The sequence below is a fragment of the Zingiber officinale genome, chromosome 2A (genome assembly GCF_018446385.1).
Source record: "Zingiber officinale cultivar Zhangliang chromosome 2A, Zo_v1.1, whole genome shotgun sequence".
Classification (NCBI taxonomy): domain Eukaryota; kingdom Viridiplantae; phylum Streptophyta; class Magnoliopsida; order Zingiberales; family Zingiberaceae; genus Zingiber; species Zingiber officinale.
Window position 1 is genome coordinate 142,674,127 of NC_055988.1, and position 19,148 is coordinate 142,693,274.

Below are 19,148 nucleotides of genomic sequence, written 5' to 3' on the forward strand. Positions count from 1 at the left end.
ATAAGAACAGCAGCGAAGTCACCAAGCAGATGAGTACTAAGAGAGATTGAGATCTTTTAGAGCTACTCCTTGCTCTTCTATCTGGTCCTCTCCGAGATCCATCTAAACTTTGGGACCCCTTTGGTCCCTTGAGACAATGACATGTAGAATGATGCAGGAAGTCAATTGTTTGAAAAAATTTTAAGTTGAATTCAAGGATGTAAACTTTAAGGAGTAATCTGATGACATACCACCCTTACTATTTAGCACTAGACATACCTTGTAATGCCAAGGCAAGGCTAAATAGTCACTGGAAGACGTGCATTGGCGATCGGACCATCTACAAGATAACAACTAAGTACAAATTTTTCATATATAAACTAGATAATGTGCTATATTGACTGATTTACTTACCCTGTGGACATCACCAAACTAGAAGAAGAAAAAAAAGTTTGATAACATGTAGCAATTAACCCTGACACAGTTGCCTAATATGTTAGTGCAATATCTCACTTCATATTATTGCCCCTGACATTCTAAACTTAAATGGAAAACAATCGCATATGAGCCAGATAAATCCGTGAGGCATAAATGAACCAGGCATCTCATAGAGACAGATGCCTGGTCAACACTGTCTGAACCTGTATATCAACATTACATATGAGCCAGATAGCCAAATACTGGGATAAAGTAGATGTGCATCATAGGAGATCTTAGAGCCCACTTCCCATTTGTAATTTTATATGATCTAGATTTCTCTATATTATATAGAACACCTTAATTATCCACAAAAATATGTTACATAGTCACTACATGGTACTAACAAAAATATATATAACTGGCTAACCTGCTTCTAGACTATGTCCTGATGCACCAACAGGCTTCTAACTGGCAGTGGCACAAGGCCGAGGCATCTCACTTGCGACAATATGCCAATTAGCTCTCTTCATCAGAGCTTTCAGCTCTTAATGCATGTAATTTTGGGAATACTAGAGGGAGATTTGAGTTGATTGGCACAGAATGTTGCCTGACTGAATTGACAAAGTTGTGATCATTACCAACACCTTTGCAGACCTGATCTAGAATGGCCAGGAAATCTCTAACTACCATGAAAACCCTAAAAGGATGAGCTTCTTCTTTGGCCGAGTCACCATGGAAATACTCTGTCAATTCCCTGACCAGAGACAGTACAACACTCTCTTGACCTTGCAGTTTTATGATCTCATTCTCTGCCTTCTTCAGGAATTCATTCATGGCATCATTGAACGTAGGATGTTGCTCACATTGATGTAATGCTTCGTTCAATCTAAGAACCTCGGTGACCTTTCCAATTCCTCCGGCAAGTTTTGAGACATAGCTACTGAGCACATCAGAGTCCATGACAGCAGCTTTCTTCACATTGCTTAGCTCATCTCCGAGGCCAGCGACGACTTGGAGGCCTAGTTTGTTGCATTCAAGGTCAGAATGAAGAGTAATTGTTTTGTTTTTGTCTGTGGAAGTTTTGGTGCCATAAAGACGAGAACCTTCTGATCTTATGATTTCCTGAACAACAAAGTGTAGGAGTGTGGTCTTTCCATCTGTGCCTTTGATGTCAACTAGCTTGAGAAGTGTGTCTAGCTTGAAGGCATGTGCATCTCCACGGTTTGTTCCAATATTCATGCGGTTCCCAGTTTTCAGGACAGCCTCTAGAAGCTTGAGAAACAACCTGCTAGACTTCAGCTCTTCACAGGCTGCCTGGTGAATGCAGTGGGTGAATAAAGAGAACAAAATTTAGTTAGTAACCCCAAGAAAATACCAACAATTTCAATTGAACTACCAAATTCAAACATTAATGATGCTATGTTGTAGAATCAAAACATGAAAGGCTAATCATGCACTCCACAAATGACTTGTTTCCTTGTATCAAATAACTGAGAAAAAGGAAATAAACCTGAAGTGAAGAATATGCTCGAAGCAAACGGGAAGATGTAACCCTCTGGAAACTAACATTACTGCTCATACATGAAATTGGGAAAGTAGAGATTGTTGGTGCAATTTCCAGTAGGTCAAGGTTGACCTAGTTGACCAAGCGTAAACCTTGGTCATGATTTCGATGTTTGACAATACAGAAAGACATGTAGACATGGACAATGCAGGTGCAGCTATCCATGCGGAGAGATACTGATCAGGGTCTGATCAGGTTGGATGAAAAAGAATCAAGTAGGTCAAGGTTGACCGGATACTTGTCTGGGAAGTCCTAACTGGGATGTTAGGCAGTTCGGAAAGTCCTGGTGAGTGAAGCCAGGCAGTGGGAAAGTCTTGGTGAGTAAAGCCAGGCAGTGGGAAAGTCTTGGTGAGTGAAGCCAGACAGTTGTGAAAACTCTAGTGAGTGAAGCTAGGTGAAAGTCCTGGTGAGTGAAGCCAGGCAGTGGGAAAGTCCTGGTGAGTGAAGCCAGGCAGTTGTGAAAACCCTAGTGAGTGAAGCTAGGTGAAAGTCCTGGTGAGTGAAGCCAGGCAGTGGGAAAGTCCTGGTGAGTGAAGCCAGGCAGTTGGAAAGTCTGTGAGTGAAGGCGGGCAGATTGGAAATCCTGGTGAAGCCGGTGAAAATCCTAGTGAGTGAAGCTAGGTGAAAGTCCCGGTGAGTGAAGCGGGCGAGGGAAAATCCGGATGGATCAAGGTGATCGGACATCCGGTGTTGAGAAGGTCAAGTAGGTCGAGGGTGACCGGATACTTGACACGAGAGAAAAGTCCAAGTGGGTCAGGATTGACCGGACACTTGGTGGGGAGTCTTAGCAGTCGAGGGAGTGACCGGATGCTAAGCATGATGTACCAACAGTCAAGGTTGACCGGATGTTGGTTTGGAAGGCTTGGGAATTGGTTTGGGCAAAAACCGGATTCCATATATCAGGAGTTTGAATAAAAACAAACTCAATATGGTCTGGTTCTTCATCAGGAAGAATAACCTGCTATCCAAAGGAAGTTCGGGAGAAAAGGAAGGACTAGGTTGAGTAAACTACTGAGGAGTGCCCTCTCTGAGCAGAGCAAGTTCCATCTCTGATAATCAGAGGAAGCTCTGATCGGTCCCCAGGACCGATCAGGCTTCAGCCTGATCGGTCCGGAACTATCCGCTGCTCAGCCAACGGTCTTCTGGCTTCTTCTTCGCAGGTGGATGCAGGTATAAAAGGAGATCGAGGGCGACTCTCTCTTGCTCTTCTTCTTCCTCTCTGTTCCTTCTTGCTGCTACTACTTTCTCTAGAGCTTTGCTGAGCTCTCATCTAAGCTTCGCGTGAGCTTCCTTTCGGCTGGGTTCCTGCTGTTGTAGGCGTCGCTTGAAGCTGCTGCTTCATCCAGTCGAAGAGAAGGCAAGTAAGCGAAGGTTTTACAGTTGTATTTTATTTTGCTTCTTGCAGTATTTGTACTCCTTCTTGCTGTTGTAAGTTTTTGTGGCGAGGTTTCTCCACCCATAAGGAGTTTATATTAGCTGATTTTCCGGGGACTCATCCACCGACGGATTGATAGGCTTCGTCCACCTTACGGACACGCCGAGGAGTAGGAGTATCATCTCCGAACCTCGTTACATCTTCGTGTTGAGGTTTGCTTCTCGTTTTTCGTTTCTATTTGTTATTTCCGCTGCACTAACCCTAATCGTAGGAAGAAACGAAAGAATTTGAGGTCGGCTATTCACACCCCCCTCTCTAGCCGCGACCATCGATCCTAACAAGTGGTATCAGAGCAAGGTTGCTCTTCGACGGATTAACACCCAAGGGAGCACAAGCTAGAGAATGGATCAACTTGGAGAAGACGTCACGATTCCACCCTTCTACGATCGCGACGACTTCGCGTTTTGGAAGGTAAGGATGAAGTACTTTCTTATGACTAACCTAGTTCATTGGAGTTGTGTGCCAGTAGGGTTTACCCATCCGGTGGATAAAGACGGAAAAACCCTAGAGAAGAAAAAGTGGACGAAGGAGCAAATCCACCAATCCACAATCAACGATGAGGTAACGAAAACTCTTGAATTTTCATTACCTAATGACATTTTGTGTAAGGTAGGTGGATATAACAATGCCAAGGAGTTGTGGAACAACTTGGCCAAGCTCCATGAGGGAAGCTCCATTTCAAGTCATGAAGAGAAGTCAAGTGAGCCAAGTAGCTCACATCATGGAGGAGAGGAATTAGAAGTTGAGGGCTACTCAACATCTAAGGAAGAAGAGGAGGAGAGTTCTTCTTCAAGAATGGAGCAAGAGGAAGAAGCTTCTACCTCCGGAAGGGATGAAGAAGAAAGTCTTCATCCATCCTCAACCCTAGGTAACTCAAGCATTTCAATTTCAAATAAATTACACATAATGTGTTTTGAGTGTAGGGAGTATGGACATTACAAGAGTAAGTGTCCAAGGAGGATTAGGAAGACTCCACCGGCACCAAAAGTCAAGGAAGCCGGAGTCCCGATATGCAAGGGCAAGGAGCACGTGGTGTGCTTCCAATGCAAGCGAAGGGGACACTATAGGTGTCAATGTCCGAGGGGGAGGCAACCTCACAAGGACAAGAGATCGAGCACATGTATAGGGGGAGCTAGGGCAAACCCTAAGGTAATCTCTAAGGCACATTATTGCAATAATAATAAGACACATGCTAGTAGCCTTATTGCTATTGTTAATAATGGTAAGCATGATAACATTAGAAATCGATACACATGCTTAGGTGCCAAACATGTGAGCCTAGATAAGGATAACACTAGGAAAGCCAACCCTAGAATTAACCCATCTAAGGCTAAGGAAAATCTAGGTAGAAATCCAAAATCATCTAGACATATGCCTAGGAATACCTCAAAGAAAAATGATAAATTAAAGCTTGAGGTATTAGAGAAAGAAAATCAAGTCTTGAGGTCAAGACTTGACTCTCTAGAAAAGGCTCTTGAGGATTTGACTCTAGAGTCTAGGGGTCAAAAACCCAAGTCCAAGGACAAGAAAGGTTTGGGTCACAAACCTAAGTCCCAAGTGGTCAAGCCCACTTACCATGATGTTCCATTCGATTATGGAACAAAACCTAGGACTAGGAAGACCATCACCAAGGTCATAAGGGGAGTCACCCCTAGAGTTGATCTTGATGAGTCCCAAATGACCAAGGCTTCAAAGCCTAGGAGGGTCATTAGAAGGGTTGCTAGGGAAGTCATCCCTAGTGAATATTTAGTGAACCCAATGAGCTCCAATAGGTATTGAGTTCCTAGGAGCGTGATTTCATCACGCTAGATTAGTTAGGGTGTGTCAACCTTACTTGAATAGGTAGTTAACCTAATCATGGCAAAAGGTGGCACTTTAGGATTTTTCAAGGTATAATCAAGCCTTGAAAATGAAATTAAGAATTATTCCTAAGGTGATTAGAATGTGCCAATCAAATTTGAGGAGTTTTCTAGAGTCAATCTAATTGACACATAGTGATCTAAAAATCTTTGGTATAAGATGCTAGGTCTATTACACTTAGGAATATAGAACCTATGGCAAAATGATCAAAATGATCAAAAATGGCAACTAAGGCTAGAATTAGGTATTTTCTATGCCTCTATGTGCTATTTGCCATATATTGTTTGCCATATGCCATGTCATGACATCATATTTATTTTATGATCATTTAAAATGTCATGATAATGCTTAGGTTAGTTAAATGTTATGCTTTATTTAAGTTTCATACTTTATGCCATGACATCATGACATTGGCACATGTTTCCATTTATGATACAATTATATGTCATGTCATCATCTTGTGCATTAATGATCAATGAAATTGATTTAAGGACTAAAACACAATTTGATATGGAGATCAAATTGTTATTTAGAAAAATGCATGAGAACTTAGATTAAGCTAACCTAAACCCATATCTCACATCAAAATTGACTTGGATGTGTTTGATACACCTTAGATGTGTGTGAGATATTAGGATTGTGAGTTAGGATCAAGGTGCATAGTTCTTGTACCTAGATGAGCCTAATTCAAAATTGGGGATCATAGGGAAAGCTTGTGTACAAGTCATGTACATTTAGCCCTAAGATTGTGGTCCTAAATTAAAGGGTTTTAAAATCATTTTAAAATTGATTTGAAAAACCTTGATGAAGCTTTTCTAGTGATAGCATTCATCATTGAGCAAAGTGATACAAAGAGTGATTAACTTTGAGCTATTTCAAAGACTTTTGAACTTTGTATCAAGATTTGAAAATGGAAGTTATTTTCATAGAAAACTATTTTTCCATGATAGTATATGTTATGAGGAATGTATCCTCAAAATTTTACAATTTTTGAAACTTTCTGTGATTTTCTAGAGGTTTCTGAATTTCGGGAGAAGAAAAATTCAGAAATCAGAAATCAGAGGTTGTGGACCGATCAGGAGGTTCCCTGATCGGTCCAAGTCAGTGTGGATCGGTCACTGGACCGATCCAGAGGGAGCCTGATCGGTCTGGTGACCGATCAGGGCGTGCCAACTTGCTGAAATTCGACTGGTTGTTTGAAATTTCAGCTCGGAAAGTGGTGTTTTAGGTTTCTAAAGGTTTGGAACTCTCCAAGACATTGTTGGTGCAATGGTCAAGGGGGAGTTGACTTTTAGGGGGAGTTTTTACTCCTAAAGACTCGAGTGATATGGGATTATCACTAAGTTAAATTGTTGGACCTTAGTATCAAGGGGGAAATTAAGAGTTTCAATGAAAGGTATGGGACTTTCATTAGGAAGAAACTCTTGACCTTGATTCACTCTTTCTGATGTGTGTCAAAAATGGGGAGAATGGAGAATGTCTAGAGAATGTTCAAGGAAGAACATTGGAGTTAGAGGGAGAGTTTGTTGATCACAACGAGTGAAGTTGTGAACAACGATAACTTACTCTTTTGGGGGAGAGTTTGTTGATGTATGCCAATAGGGGGAGAATGAAGGGTTTAAGTTAGGCCTTCATTATCTAAGAAGGAGGTTGCCTTCTTAGAAGGAGAATGTAAGGTTGTAACTTATGTTTCATTACCTAGTGGCATGAAGAAAGTTGAGGCTATTGGATTAGCCTAACTTAAAGGTATTGTCAAACATCAAAAAGGGGGAGATTGTTGGTGCAATCGGTCAAGGTTGACCTAGTTGACCAAGCGTAAACCTTGGTCATGGTTTCGATGTTTGACAATACAGAAAGACATGTAGACATGGACAATGCAGGTGCAGCTGTCCATGCGGAGAGATACTGATCAGGGTCTGATCAGGTTGGATGAAGAAGAATCAAGTAAGTCAAGGGTCCGATACTTGATGGGAAGTCCTAACGGGATGTTAGGCAGTTAGAAAGTCCCGTGAGTGAAGTCGGCGTTCGGAAAGTCCCGTGAGTGAAGCCGGACAGATGGATAAGTCCCGTGAGTGAAGCCGGGCGTTGGAAAGTCCCGTGAGTGAAGCGGGAAAACCCTAGTGAGTGAAGCTAGGTGAAAGTCCCGTGAGTGAAGCCAGGCGGTGGGAAAGTCCGGTGAGTGAAGCCAGGCAGTGGTGAGTGAGCCGGCGATTGGAAATCCGGTGAGTGAAGCGGTGAAAATCCTAGTGAGTGAAGCTAGGTGAAAGTCCCGTGAGTGAAGCCGGGCAGGAAAATCCGGATGGATCGAGGGTGATCGGACATCCGGTGTTGAGAAGGTCAGTAGGTCGAGAGTGACCGGATACTTGACACGAAGAGAAAAGTCCAAGTGGGTCGAAGGATTGACCGGACACTGGTGGGGAGTCTTAGCAGTCGAGGAGGATCGGATGCTAGGCATGATGTACCAACAGTCGAGGTTGACCGGATGTTAGTTTGGAAGGCTTGGGAATTGGTTTGGGCAAAAACCACCGGATCGATCGATGGATCGATCGGTGATACATTGGTATCCGGATCGGCCGGTGACCGATCGAACTAAGCGAGCTCATCGGTGTTATCGATCGGTCCGCACCGATCGTGAAACAACGATCGAAGGCAAGAAGTTCGGGAGAAAAGGAAGGGTGCATGCTGATCGGTCGACCGATCAGAAGGTCTCGATCGGTCCCAAGACCGATCAGAGTCTTCTGGACCGATCCACAGACCGATCAGGCTTAGCTCGATCGGTCCCCAAGACCGATCGAGGTGGACCGATCAGTCGAGCTCGATCGGTCCGTAACTATCGGTCCAGAACTATCCGTTGTGCCAACGGTCTTCGGCTTCTTCTTCGCAGGTGGATGCAGGTATAAAAGGAGATCGAGAGCGACTCTCTCTTGCTCTTCTTCTTCCTCTCTGTTCCTTCTTGCTGCTACTACTTTCTCTAGAGCTTTGCCGAGCTCTCGTCTAAGCTTCGCGTGAGCTTCCTTTCGGCTGTCGTTTGAAGCTGCTGCTTCATCCAGTCGAAGAGAAGGCAAGTAAGCGAAGGTTTTACAGTTGTATTGTATTTTGCTTCTTGCTGTACTTGTACTCCTTCTTGCTGTTGTAAGTTTTTGTGGCGAGGTTTCTCCACCCATAAGGAGTTTATATTAGCCGGTTTTCCGGGGACTCATCCACCGACGGATTGATAGGCTTCGTCCACCTTACGGATACGCCGAGGAGTAGGAGTATCATCTCCGAACCTCGTTACATCTTCGTGTTGAGGTTTGCTTCTCGTTTTTCGTTTCTATTTGTTATTTTCGCTGCACTAACCCTAATCGTAGGAAGAAACGAAAGAATTTGAGGTCGGCTATTCACACCCCCCTCTCTAGCCGCGACCATCGATCCTAACAGAGATATTGTTTATATTCCTCTAAGAAATAATAAATCAAAAAATCAAAAAAAAAAAAAAAAACCTTTAAATTTTGTGATGAAATTTCTTGGAGTTCACCTTGAATTTGATTTTTTGCCTAAACAATATTGGCCTAAATTTATGAATGCCAAAATTTTTAGCATATTTACCCTGTAACATTAGTTGGATAAAAATATGACTCCACAAGTGATAGTGCTTCATTTTCAGTGACGAAGCCAATTTTGGAACCAATCTAACCAAGAATGTTTTCGTGCTGTTATAAACAAACTAAATAACAAATGAAAAAATGAAATTTCATGCAGCTAGTTAGCCAAAAAGCAGCAGATCAACGCCCCTTTGCATCGTTACTGATTTTCAGTGTCCAAAATCAGAAGGAAAAAAAACGGCCACTGGCACATATTTTGAAAAGAAGATGACACTTGAGAATATATAAACCTGTTCCACATTATGTTTCAGCTAATGAGCATGTATTCAGAATATCCACAACTAGAGGATTATGTATTGAGAATTGCCACAACTAGAGGATTATACTGAACCGGCACCGGACAATGACATTACAATAACAACAACAACAATCAAGCATTATCCCACTAGGTAGGCTCGACTATATGGATCCTTTTACGTCATAGAGCTCTATCTCCTACTATATCATTATCTATACTTAAAAATAAATTTTATCTTGTTTTATTGTTGCTAGCCAAGTCTTTTTTTCGTCTTCCGCTTCTTAGTTTGATATATGTGTTTGTCATAGTTTTACATCGCCTAACTAAAACATTTATTGGTCATTGAAGTACATGCCTGTACCATCTTAAACGTCTCTCGAAGTTTTCCCTCAATAGGTGCAACTTCGACTTTCTCTCTAATGCTCTCATTTCTTATTTTGTCCATCCTCGTATATCCATACATTCACCTTAACATCCTCATCTCTGCAACTCTCATCTTCTGCTCATGTGCTTGAGTCATAACCCAACATTCAGCTCCATATAACATAGCAGGTCTAACTGCAATTTTGTAAAACTTTCCTTTAAGTTTTAGAGGTACTTTACGATCACATAAAACACTCAACACTCTTCTCGATTTCAACCATCCTGCTTGTATTCTATGTAAGACATCTTTCTCAATCCCTCCATCATTTTAAAAAATGATCCTAAATATTTAAAGCTCTCGGTTCCAAACAATTCATCATCTCTTATCTTAACAATTACACTAGACAATGGCATTAAGAAAAATTAAATCCCTTTTCAATCTATGAAATAGTAATTCATCATCTCATTCATTTGATGCAAGAATACTACAAAGAAGCACAGTGTAGTTTAAGGAACTCAACAACCAGCCAAACTCAGAAATATTAATTTTTTCTTCACATTTGTTATTATATCTTTTTAATTGAATTTATTACCTTAATTTTGTGTTTGTTGCTTTAATCCATTATAACCCGCGCAATATTTACATGACTAATTCGAACCAAAGCATTTGCTTTCCTTGAATTTCATAGCTCAGATGTGTTCTTAATCCAGTCAACATTGCCTAATATTGACACGAACATTTTGAACCAAATGCCATCTAGGCCCAAACATAATGGTTTGCATTATTCTGAGTGAAACTATAAACCTATTTTACAAACTCCATTGACATCTATCATTTTGATTCAAAGTATGATCTGAAAAATCTAAAATTAGTCACGTTGATAGTCATGGTTTTGTTATTTTTGAATAGTAAAAAATGGAACCCTGTGAAGGAACATATGTATCCACACAAAATGAAAAAAAAAAATGAAAATTGAGATTTATGTAGTTCAACCCCTAATCGAAGAAGAAATACCCTCTCATCTACATGAGTAGATAGAGTGTCAACCTTTGTTGTATTTTTTTGGGAGAAGAAGAGTAGCAGCAGCTTGGGAATAGATATAATCATTTACCACTTTAATTTCAAAATTGTAACTCAAAAGTAACCTCCTAGGCATAGTAGCATGGTTAATGTTTTCATAGGACAAAGAATCGACTCTGATGAGCAACATTAATCATGAGTGAGATGTTGATTCCATATCTATGAAAGCATCATGCACCCAGAAAACTTAAAGCAGATGAATATTGATTCCATAGATATCTCAAAGCCTCCATTCTGGTCTCTCTTGCACATCACGACTAATTGGAGACCCTACTGCACTAGAGTTCAAGATCTCCAAGATCCATGGTAAGGATCATAAGACAATAAAACACTAAAGTCCAAAGGAACCATTAAAACATGACTTTGCCGGCAGCAGGTCTCAGGTACAACCAGCTACTAGTTTGGCTGGTCTAAGTTTACACTAGTTAGAGCAATTCTAGTTGAATTTGTACATAAAATCGTGATAAATTTTTTTAACAATGCAGTTATTGTCATTGAAATGAATGGCACACACTGAAGAACCATTGCATCATACAATTGCCAAAAAAAAGCTATTGCTATCCAGTTAGCAACTTTATCCACCAATATGCAGGCATGTAGAACACTGATATTAAATGATAAAGAAAGGATTTCAAGAAAGAGCCATCCATTTACCTCAAGAGTTTCAAAAGATTTCCTCAGATATTTGACCTCCGAATCAAAATTGGCAATATAAAGCATTGCATCCACCCTCTTAAATGCAAATGGAATTTCAAGCATTGCTTTAAGGAACTTTTCTGCTGGGCCAAGCTTAATAGCTGATTCATCTTTGTATTCTTTCAATTTGTACTCTTCTTCTTTGCTAGGAGCCATCTTCAGTATGGTTTCAAGAAATTCAATTCCCAAGCTATCTGCATTACCTGCATTCAGTGATGACCAACTTGTAACTCATCTAAAAGATATCACATGAGGACTACAATACCATTTACATAAAAATTTCAGCAGATCATCGGACCAGACTAGAAAAACTTTAAGGTTGACAGTACTTCTCGAAGATAGTTAAGTAGTTATCCATCCAAAAAGAGAGAGGATGAATCATGAACTTTTACCCTTATATATCTTACTCGAAGATTTGCAAGTAATTAGTAACTCGCAATATACTAATTTTGTTTGAACAACTATTAAATTATGAGAAAGGAAAATATTATATACCTTCGATAATTACATGCAAATATAGGACTAAATATAGAAACCCTAAACCTAAAAATTAAAATATCAGTATAGAAATAAATCAATTACACCAGCGACTATAATAAACTTGTGCTCTGACAATCTCCTCAAATTGGCTCATTTATACTATCAATATACAACTTGTTAAATAAACTCTTATAACTAAGTGGAGTTTTGGAAATTCTTGATGGAGCACAGAGAGAAGAAAAATTGTAAGTCTGTTAGAGAAAGAACCAAGACAATGAAGCAGCTAGACTTAAAGGAGAAGCTTTGTAGAGAAAGGGGTCTTCAATAACAGAATAATAGCTTGGTATATAGGGAGATTAAGCAGTGTGCATTGCAACTGGGAAGATCACTTATGGCCAAGTAAAGGGCTTCCATCTGTTCGGATATTGCCACTAGAATTGTATGCCAAGGGCATTTAGGACTAGACTTGGTACATTTTTAATTTTAATTTTAATTTTTTTTTGTTAATCCCCAAACCCTTACAGACCCAATTAGTCCTGAGGTGGGCGACCCTCCTCCTGGTTCGTCCACCGAGTAAATCCAAAAACACTCGTGGATGTGCATCAGCAACCGACTTCCATAGGCCATCCATCAATGTAGGGTTGCGTGTGCGCCGAATCGGGTACTCGAATCGTGAATCCCTCAAGACAAGTCTTTTCCTCCAAATTAAGTGCCCACGTATGCCCCAGTTAAGTATAGATCTATGGTGCTCTAGGAATCCACCTTGACACCTTACTGTATCGTGCCCGTGGGGCGACTTAGTACATTTTTATTTTTTTTAGTTGACGCCAGCTATCCAACTTACGCCGACTAATCCTGGGATAATCGGCCCTACGAAAGTTTCCTACAAGCCACCAAGGTAAATCGGGAAGCGCTCCCAGCCAACGACCCATTAGTCTAGTATTCTTAGGTCAACCATCCATTAAGGAAAATTCATTCATTAATTCGCCAAAGCTAGGACTCAATCCTTAGATGTCTAGGAAACTAAGAAGGCGCTCTGCCGTTGGTGGCACGTGGCTTAATGTATATTATGGAGAATACATTAAGAATAAACTTATCGGAGGAAATCTAAGATCAATAGATGTGATTCAGCAATCGTTTTGTTAGTAGGAAGAGCTCCCAGAAGATGAGAGAACTAAGAAGTATTATCTCTAGAAGTTTCAATAGACGATGATGGTCAGAGAGGAAGGAATCAAGAGGGCACATAAGCCCAAAGCAATGGGGCTTGATGATCATTGTTGGATCACTCTGCTAGGACAAAATAGTGGACTAGGCAGAGGTTTGATGATACATTGATGATTCATGCACGGCTAGCAATAGCTCACCCCTCTTTGGTCATAATTTCCATTCCATGGTTGGCAGTATTAATATTGATATTGGTATAAAAAATTTAGAAAATCTAAGTATTAGGCATATCAAATTAGTTGGATCGAATCAAAATCAGTTAAGAATAAAGGGCAGCCCAGTGCACGAAGCTCCCGCTATACGGGGTCCCGAAGAAGGATCCATTGTACGCAGTCTTACCTTGCTTTTTGCAAAAGGTTGTTTCCAGGATTCGAATGTGTGATCTTTTGGTCACAAAGCAACAACAAAATCAGTTAAGAATATGAAAAGAATAAAAAACCAATATCTAGTGAATAAGACAAATGAAAGATATATAAAAAATCTAAAAAACATGTGTATATTTTATTAAATATGCTACAAATTATAAAAGTCTTCCTTTGTTTTAAATAAGAATCGCATTATCAATAAATCAATACATTCTTACCTTGTTTCTCTCTTTTATTGTAAAATTTGAAAATTTGTACCCTTTAGTTCCTTTCCATTAATTTAACTTATTAATTTAAAAACTATAATTTAATTTTTCTTAAACTAGTAAATTTATCTAAAAGAATGAATTTAATTAATAGAAATATTTACATTATTATAAATAAATTGATTAAATTTATTAAAAAATTAATTAGTTAAAATTTTTAAAACTAAATATTAACTAAAACTAATTAAATTTAATTAAGTTAAAATTAGTTAATTTGACATTAAACTATTAATATTAGAAACTTTTACTATTTGATTAGTTCTTAAACTTATTAATAATAATTTAAAATATAAATAATTACCCTTAATTATGAATTAATAATCACAATTAATATGCTTACCTATTCCTCGTCCATTCCAATCTAGAGCTATGCTTTCAAGACTCCAAAGTCCAAACTCCCTAAATAGAAGGCAAAGCAAAAGATGCTTTATCTTCAACTCACAAAATGCCAGAGGCAACATCAACCTTCCTCGTAGACTAATGCACAATGCTGACATGTCCACTTCTTAATGACACAACATTGATCTTCCACCACAAACTGTGGATCTCTTTTCCTCTCAGACTCAAAGTCATAGGTAATACTCACCCAAATCTAGATCTAGATCCATTCTCCATCAATCTTGCTATTCTTTCTATCCAAATAATTCCCAAGTGGGAACTGATGAAATTAGCAAAATCAATCAATTTCATTCTAATTTGATAGATTTCTACCACTCTCAACAAATTATGACTCATTCATCATAAAATTTTATCAATCTCCCCTTGATTATTGAATTTTTCATAGTTTCTCGAAGAAATGTCCAAGAAATAACTCAAAATTGAATTGGAATTTGCCAACCAGGGTGGCAAAAGGCAATTCGCTCACTCCAACACCTCCACTAGCCCGTCCCAGCCAACACGGAAGAGGTAAATCACAGATGGCTACTAGCCTTGGACAATTAAACAGCGCATGGGGGAGGGCAAACACGTAGCTACTATGTGACCCCCAGACCTCATGATGGCAACACCACTATGCGCCAACCAACTATCCGTCCCAAGGGGACCGGGATTTGCCAACCATGATTTTATTCTCAGAGGTTGATAATGATGTGTTGCATGACCATAGCCATTTTGGATGCACATGATGCTTAGGAATCAAGGAGACGTGCAGAGTTTGAGACTAATATAAATGAGCATATTTGAACAAGGTGCATATTTGAACAAGAAGAGGCATCTTCAGTTAGGCGAAGGCAGAACGGAAAGAGAAAAAAAAAACGGTGGGTCAAAGACTAAAAGGGTTGTCGTATGTATTAAGTTGCCTCCCCTAAACTATCTTCGGATTTCCATTGTGACAATAATTAGGTTTTTCAAAGTAAGAATTCAAAGTTAGTTTAAGCATAGATATACATAAAACTAAAATAACCAACTAATTAGAGGTAGAAGTGTTTGATAGGTTTGAAACCGCTTATTAATTTGGGATTGATATCTTTGAAAATGTTTATTAATCAAGAAATGTACACTTGACAAATGTGTACATCAAACGAAAAATAGAAAGACCAAAGAAGACTTGATTAGCAATAATAAAATAAAATAAAATTTATTGAAATATAATTGATTATATAGTAGAGGATAGAGCTCAATAGCGTAGAAGGATCCATATATAGCCGACCTCATTTAGTAGGATAAGGCTGGGTCATTGTTGTTTGTTGTTGTAGTATGGAGCTCCTCTATTTTCCCTCATTTGCATGCTAATGTTCATTCCTATTTCCACATTTTCATGACCAATTGCTGAAAATACAATCAACTACTACAAGAATACTACATGCAAGGGAACAATAGGAAATTCCAATGATTTGATTAGAAGCTCTACATTCTCGAGGACAAGAATATCCTATAAGACAAATGATGCGGTGATAAAGGGGGGTCCACTAAGTGCGGGTCAAATGACGAAGGTAGTAGCTCACGTAGAGGTCAAAGTCAAGGAGGTCGACGTAAAAGAGACGGACGTTGAGGGGCCGAGCGGATCTCTCTAGCAATGGCCGATCGGGCATGTATTTGCCCGATCAGCCAAGGGTCGATCCAAGTGAAGCGCCCGTTCAGTCGAAATCATCAGACGGTAGTCACAAAGCAGAGGAGCGTGTGTATGATCGGAGCATTGGTCTGGTCGGGCGGAAACAAATTATCGAAACCTGTCGCCACGCGAAAGAGCAACCAAGTCTGGCCGAGCGGAGGAGTACTCAGCCGAGCAGATGGATCATTGGCGTATCCTTCAGGGAGATAGCGCTGCTGCCACAAGACATGGTCAACAAGCGGATCGTACGATGGAAACTTCTACTGTCTTATCAGGGATATGGATGCCCTGTTAAGGTATGATGTCAGAGACACTTTCCTGACGTGTCCTTTCATAGGACAAATTAGAGAGCGTGCCCACGATCAATTGGAGAACGTGCCTATGTCTCGAAAGAAATGCACACGTCGCACACCAGGGCACTATATAAAGGGGGTCCATACATCGACGGAAGTACACATTATTCACTATTCACGCCTGTGTCTATTGTTGCTCCATCTTTTTTCCTCTTTCTGATGACTGACTTGAGCGTCGGAGGGCCAATGTCGAGGACCCCTTCCCTAGCTCGGTACTGACGTTTCTTGTGCTGCAGAGCGGAGCGGAGTCTACATCCAGTCAACGCAGTAGTCACATCCCCAGCTTGCCATCTCCATGATTTTCGAGCAGGATCAACAAACTTATAAAAAGACGTCCTACACAAAACTTCCATACAGAGTGGCACATGGTAAAAGACAAGTGTGCATGATCTATAAACAAGTGCACATGTTAAAAGAAACTGGTGCACGTGAATTAGGGAGAAACCTGCACAAATGTTATAAAACTTTTAAACTTGGGTGCACATGAATCTGGGAGAGATTTATGCATATGGTACAAAAAATGGGTGCCCACGAGGTTGAGAGAAGAGTTTGAACATGGTATAAAGAAAGGATGTATATGGCATAACATAAAATAAAGAATGGGTACACATACACACCTTACAAAGGGAGTTCCCTACAAGGACTTCACACCCTGCACAGGGATTTCCTTTGCAAGGACCTGCACAGAAGTTTTGCTTGATCCTAGCTGGTGAACTGGGAAGACTGTTGGCAAGTATGCTTGGCTTGCTTAGGCTTTCAGATAAGAGTTGAAAAAAAAATGCATGTTGTCATCTTTAAGATACAGAGGAGCCTTTTCAGGCCACGTGCATCTCAAATCTCTTTAAACTGTTAGAATTTTGCAGCAATGGAAGAACCAAAGTTGCCAGCTCCAAAAGCTCAGAATGTGCAATATACTGTTCTTGACTGTTGTTAATGATGATGTGACCAACAAAAATCGTTAATCAGCAACTTGTATAATCTCTTTTTTTTCCATATATGAACATTATTTCAGTTAGCAGTGTAGAACCAAAACGCTTAATCTTGTTGATTGTGAAGAAAACCAATTCAAGAAGAGTCCATTAAATCTAGCAAGAAACTAACAAGTTACAAGAAAGAGTTTGGAAATTCCAGAGTTCCAAGCAGAAGTTAAACAGACCTTCAAACAGTGCTTCACAGACTTCCTCCTTGGTCACACTCAACGCCCTAAGAAGAATAGCAATGTTTTGAGACTTCTTCGGATCAAGGACTCTGTTCTCTTGAGTCGGAGGGGGAAGGACTTGCGCCTTGTTCATTGGTGCAGTGCTTGTGGCGTTACGAACAAATAGAGTCTCCATCATCTCCTCGTTCACTCTGAATCCATTAGCGTTTGCAATAGATATATTAGAAACAAGCAAAGTCATACTAAATATTCGATGTAGTCATGTAGAACAGTATAAATCAATTCAAAGATCTTACTGAAATGAGCTCGATTTCAGCTGATCCCACACCATTGCTCGATCCGAGCTCGCCCGGACCTTGTCCCATAATAAAGGCTTCAATTTTGGTCGAGGGGTCTCCTCGTCCTTTTCCTCATTCTTCGACGACTCTTCCAATTCTAAGGGATTGGTCACGGCTCCCGGCTTGTGCAACACGCCGTTTGGCGGTGGCAAGTCCACCGATTTCCTGACCGTACCATGCCAAAAAGCATAGGGTGGAGGTGGAGGTGGAGGTGGCGGAGATGGCGCTCGCATTGGTCCCATTGAATTCCGATAAGAGGGAGCAACCGTTCCTAGTTTACCAGCGATCTCCTTCGCAAGAAAAATTGGCGAATAAAGCGGCGGGTGTTTTCGCTTAGGAGGTGAAGGTGTAACCGGTGGGGGAGGAGGCGGAGGCGGAGGCGGTAATAGGGTATCTCGGAATCCAACGCCTCCCTGGACTAAGGTTCTTCCGGTTATGGACTTGGGCGATCTGCCACCCGAATTCGACGGACTCAACCAGGCGGGCGGCGACGGAATCGTCGGCGACGACGGAGAAGGCAAGGCCGCCGAATTCGAGGACGGGTACGACAATGTGCTCAACGTCGACCTCTGAGACCCGCATTTCTCAATCGCAACCGGAGGAGACACATTCCAGGGGATCGAAGGCCCCTCCGACCAGTGGATTTCTTCCCCAGGTGAACTGCCTCCCTCAGCATTCCTGGAGCACTCCAGAATCCGACGAGAGAGAGGTGGGAGCGGACGGAGCTCCGGCGACGACTCAAGCTGCGGTGGCGGAGGAGAGGACAGAACCTGCAGGTTCGCGTCATCGACGGCGGGAGCGAAAGAGGGGTTTTGCTGGGAGCGGGAATCGACGAGGTAGACGAACTCGGAGGAAGCGTGCGGCTTGCGGTCGGAGACGGCGGAGCCAGGGGGGAAGAGGCGGAGCGAATCGGATCGCGCGTCGAGTGCAGGTTTTGGACGGAGGCGCCGGTGGAGGAAGAATGCGGCCGCGGAGAGGAGGGCGGCAAGGGCCAGGAGGGGGAGAAGAACCGCGGGGAGTAGGCGGATGGCGGTGGCCTGGCGAGGTGGCGCGGAGCGGGAGGTGGGAAGGATAAGGGAGGAGAGGTTGGCAGGAAAGGTCGGCAGCACGGGCGGCGGAGGGGCGATGTAGGAGGGGAAGAAGTTCGGCTGTGACTGCGAAGCCGAGGAGGAGGAGGAGGAGGAGGAGGAAGAAGAAGAAGAGGGGAATTTAGGGAAAGGGGAAGCGTAAGGAGATGGGGTGGAAGGAGGGGCGGGAAAGAAAGGGAGGTGGAGAGATCTCCTGTGGCGAAACGCCGACGGCATTGTGTCGGTGGCGGGAAGAAGTGTCGTCCGTGAGGCGGTGGATTATGCGGAAGCAACGTCGCGAGGGAGGGGAGAGGGTAAAAAGGGGGAAAAAGGACGAGAGTGAGTTGGATTGGCAGTGCACGGGTCTGCAGTCCTGCAAACTGTACGGCAACGTTGCGTGTGTCAGCGAGAGCGAGCGAGCGAGCGAGCGAGGAGACAGTAGAAGCCAACAACATTACAAGCCAAAGTGGCGAGCCAGTCAGCCGTTGGTGTCGAGTCGACGGTGACGACGCTTACGTACGGCACCGACATCGGGGGATGTCAGACACAAATTTCTAACAATAAGT

The 19,148-nt window shown here is 41.7% G+C and overlaps 1 protein-coding gene across 1 annotated transcript; it reads right to left on the minus strand.

The window, feature by feature from the left end:
- Nucleotides 1-716: 716 nt before the first annotated feature.
- On the minus strand, nt 717-18,881 carry LOC122042476 (formin-like protein 1). The gene is made up of 4 exons (XM_042602618.1): nt 17,474-18,881; nt 17,175-17,368; nt 11,239-11,483; nt 717-1,713 (listed from the first exon to the last, which is right to left on the minus strand). Exons 1-4 carry the CDS (start codon nt 18,817-18,819, stop codon nt 916-918), a joined length of 2,583 nt encoding a protein of 860 aa, XP_042458552.1. The 5' UTR covers nt 18,820-18,881; the 3' UTR covers nt 717-915.
- Nucleotides 18,882-19,148: the final 267 nt, after the last annotated feature.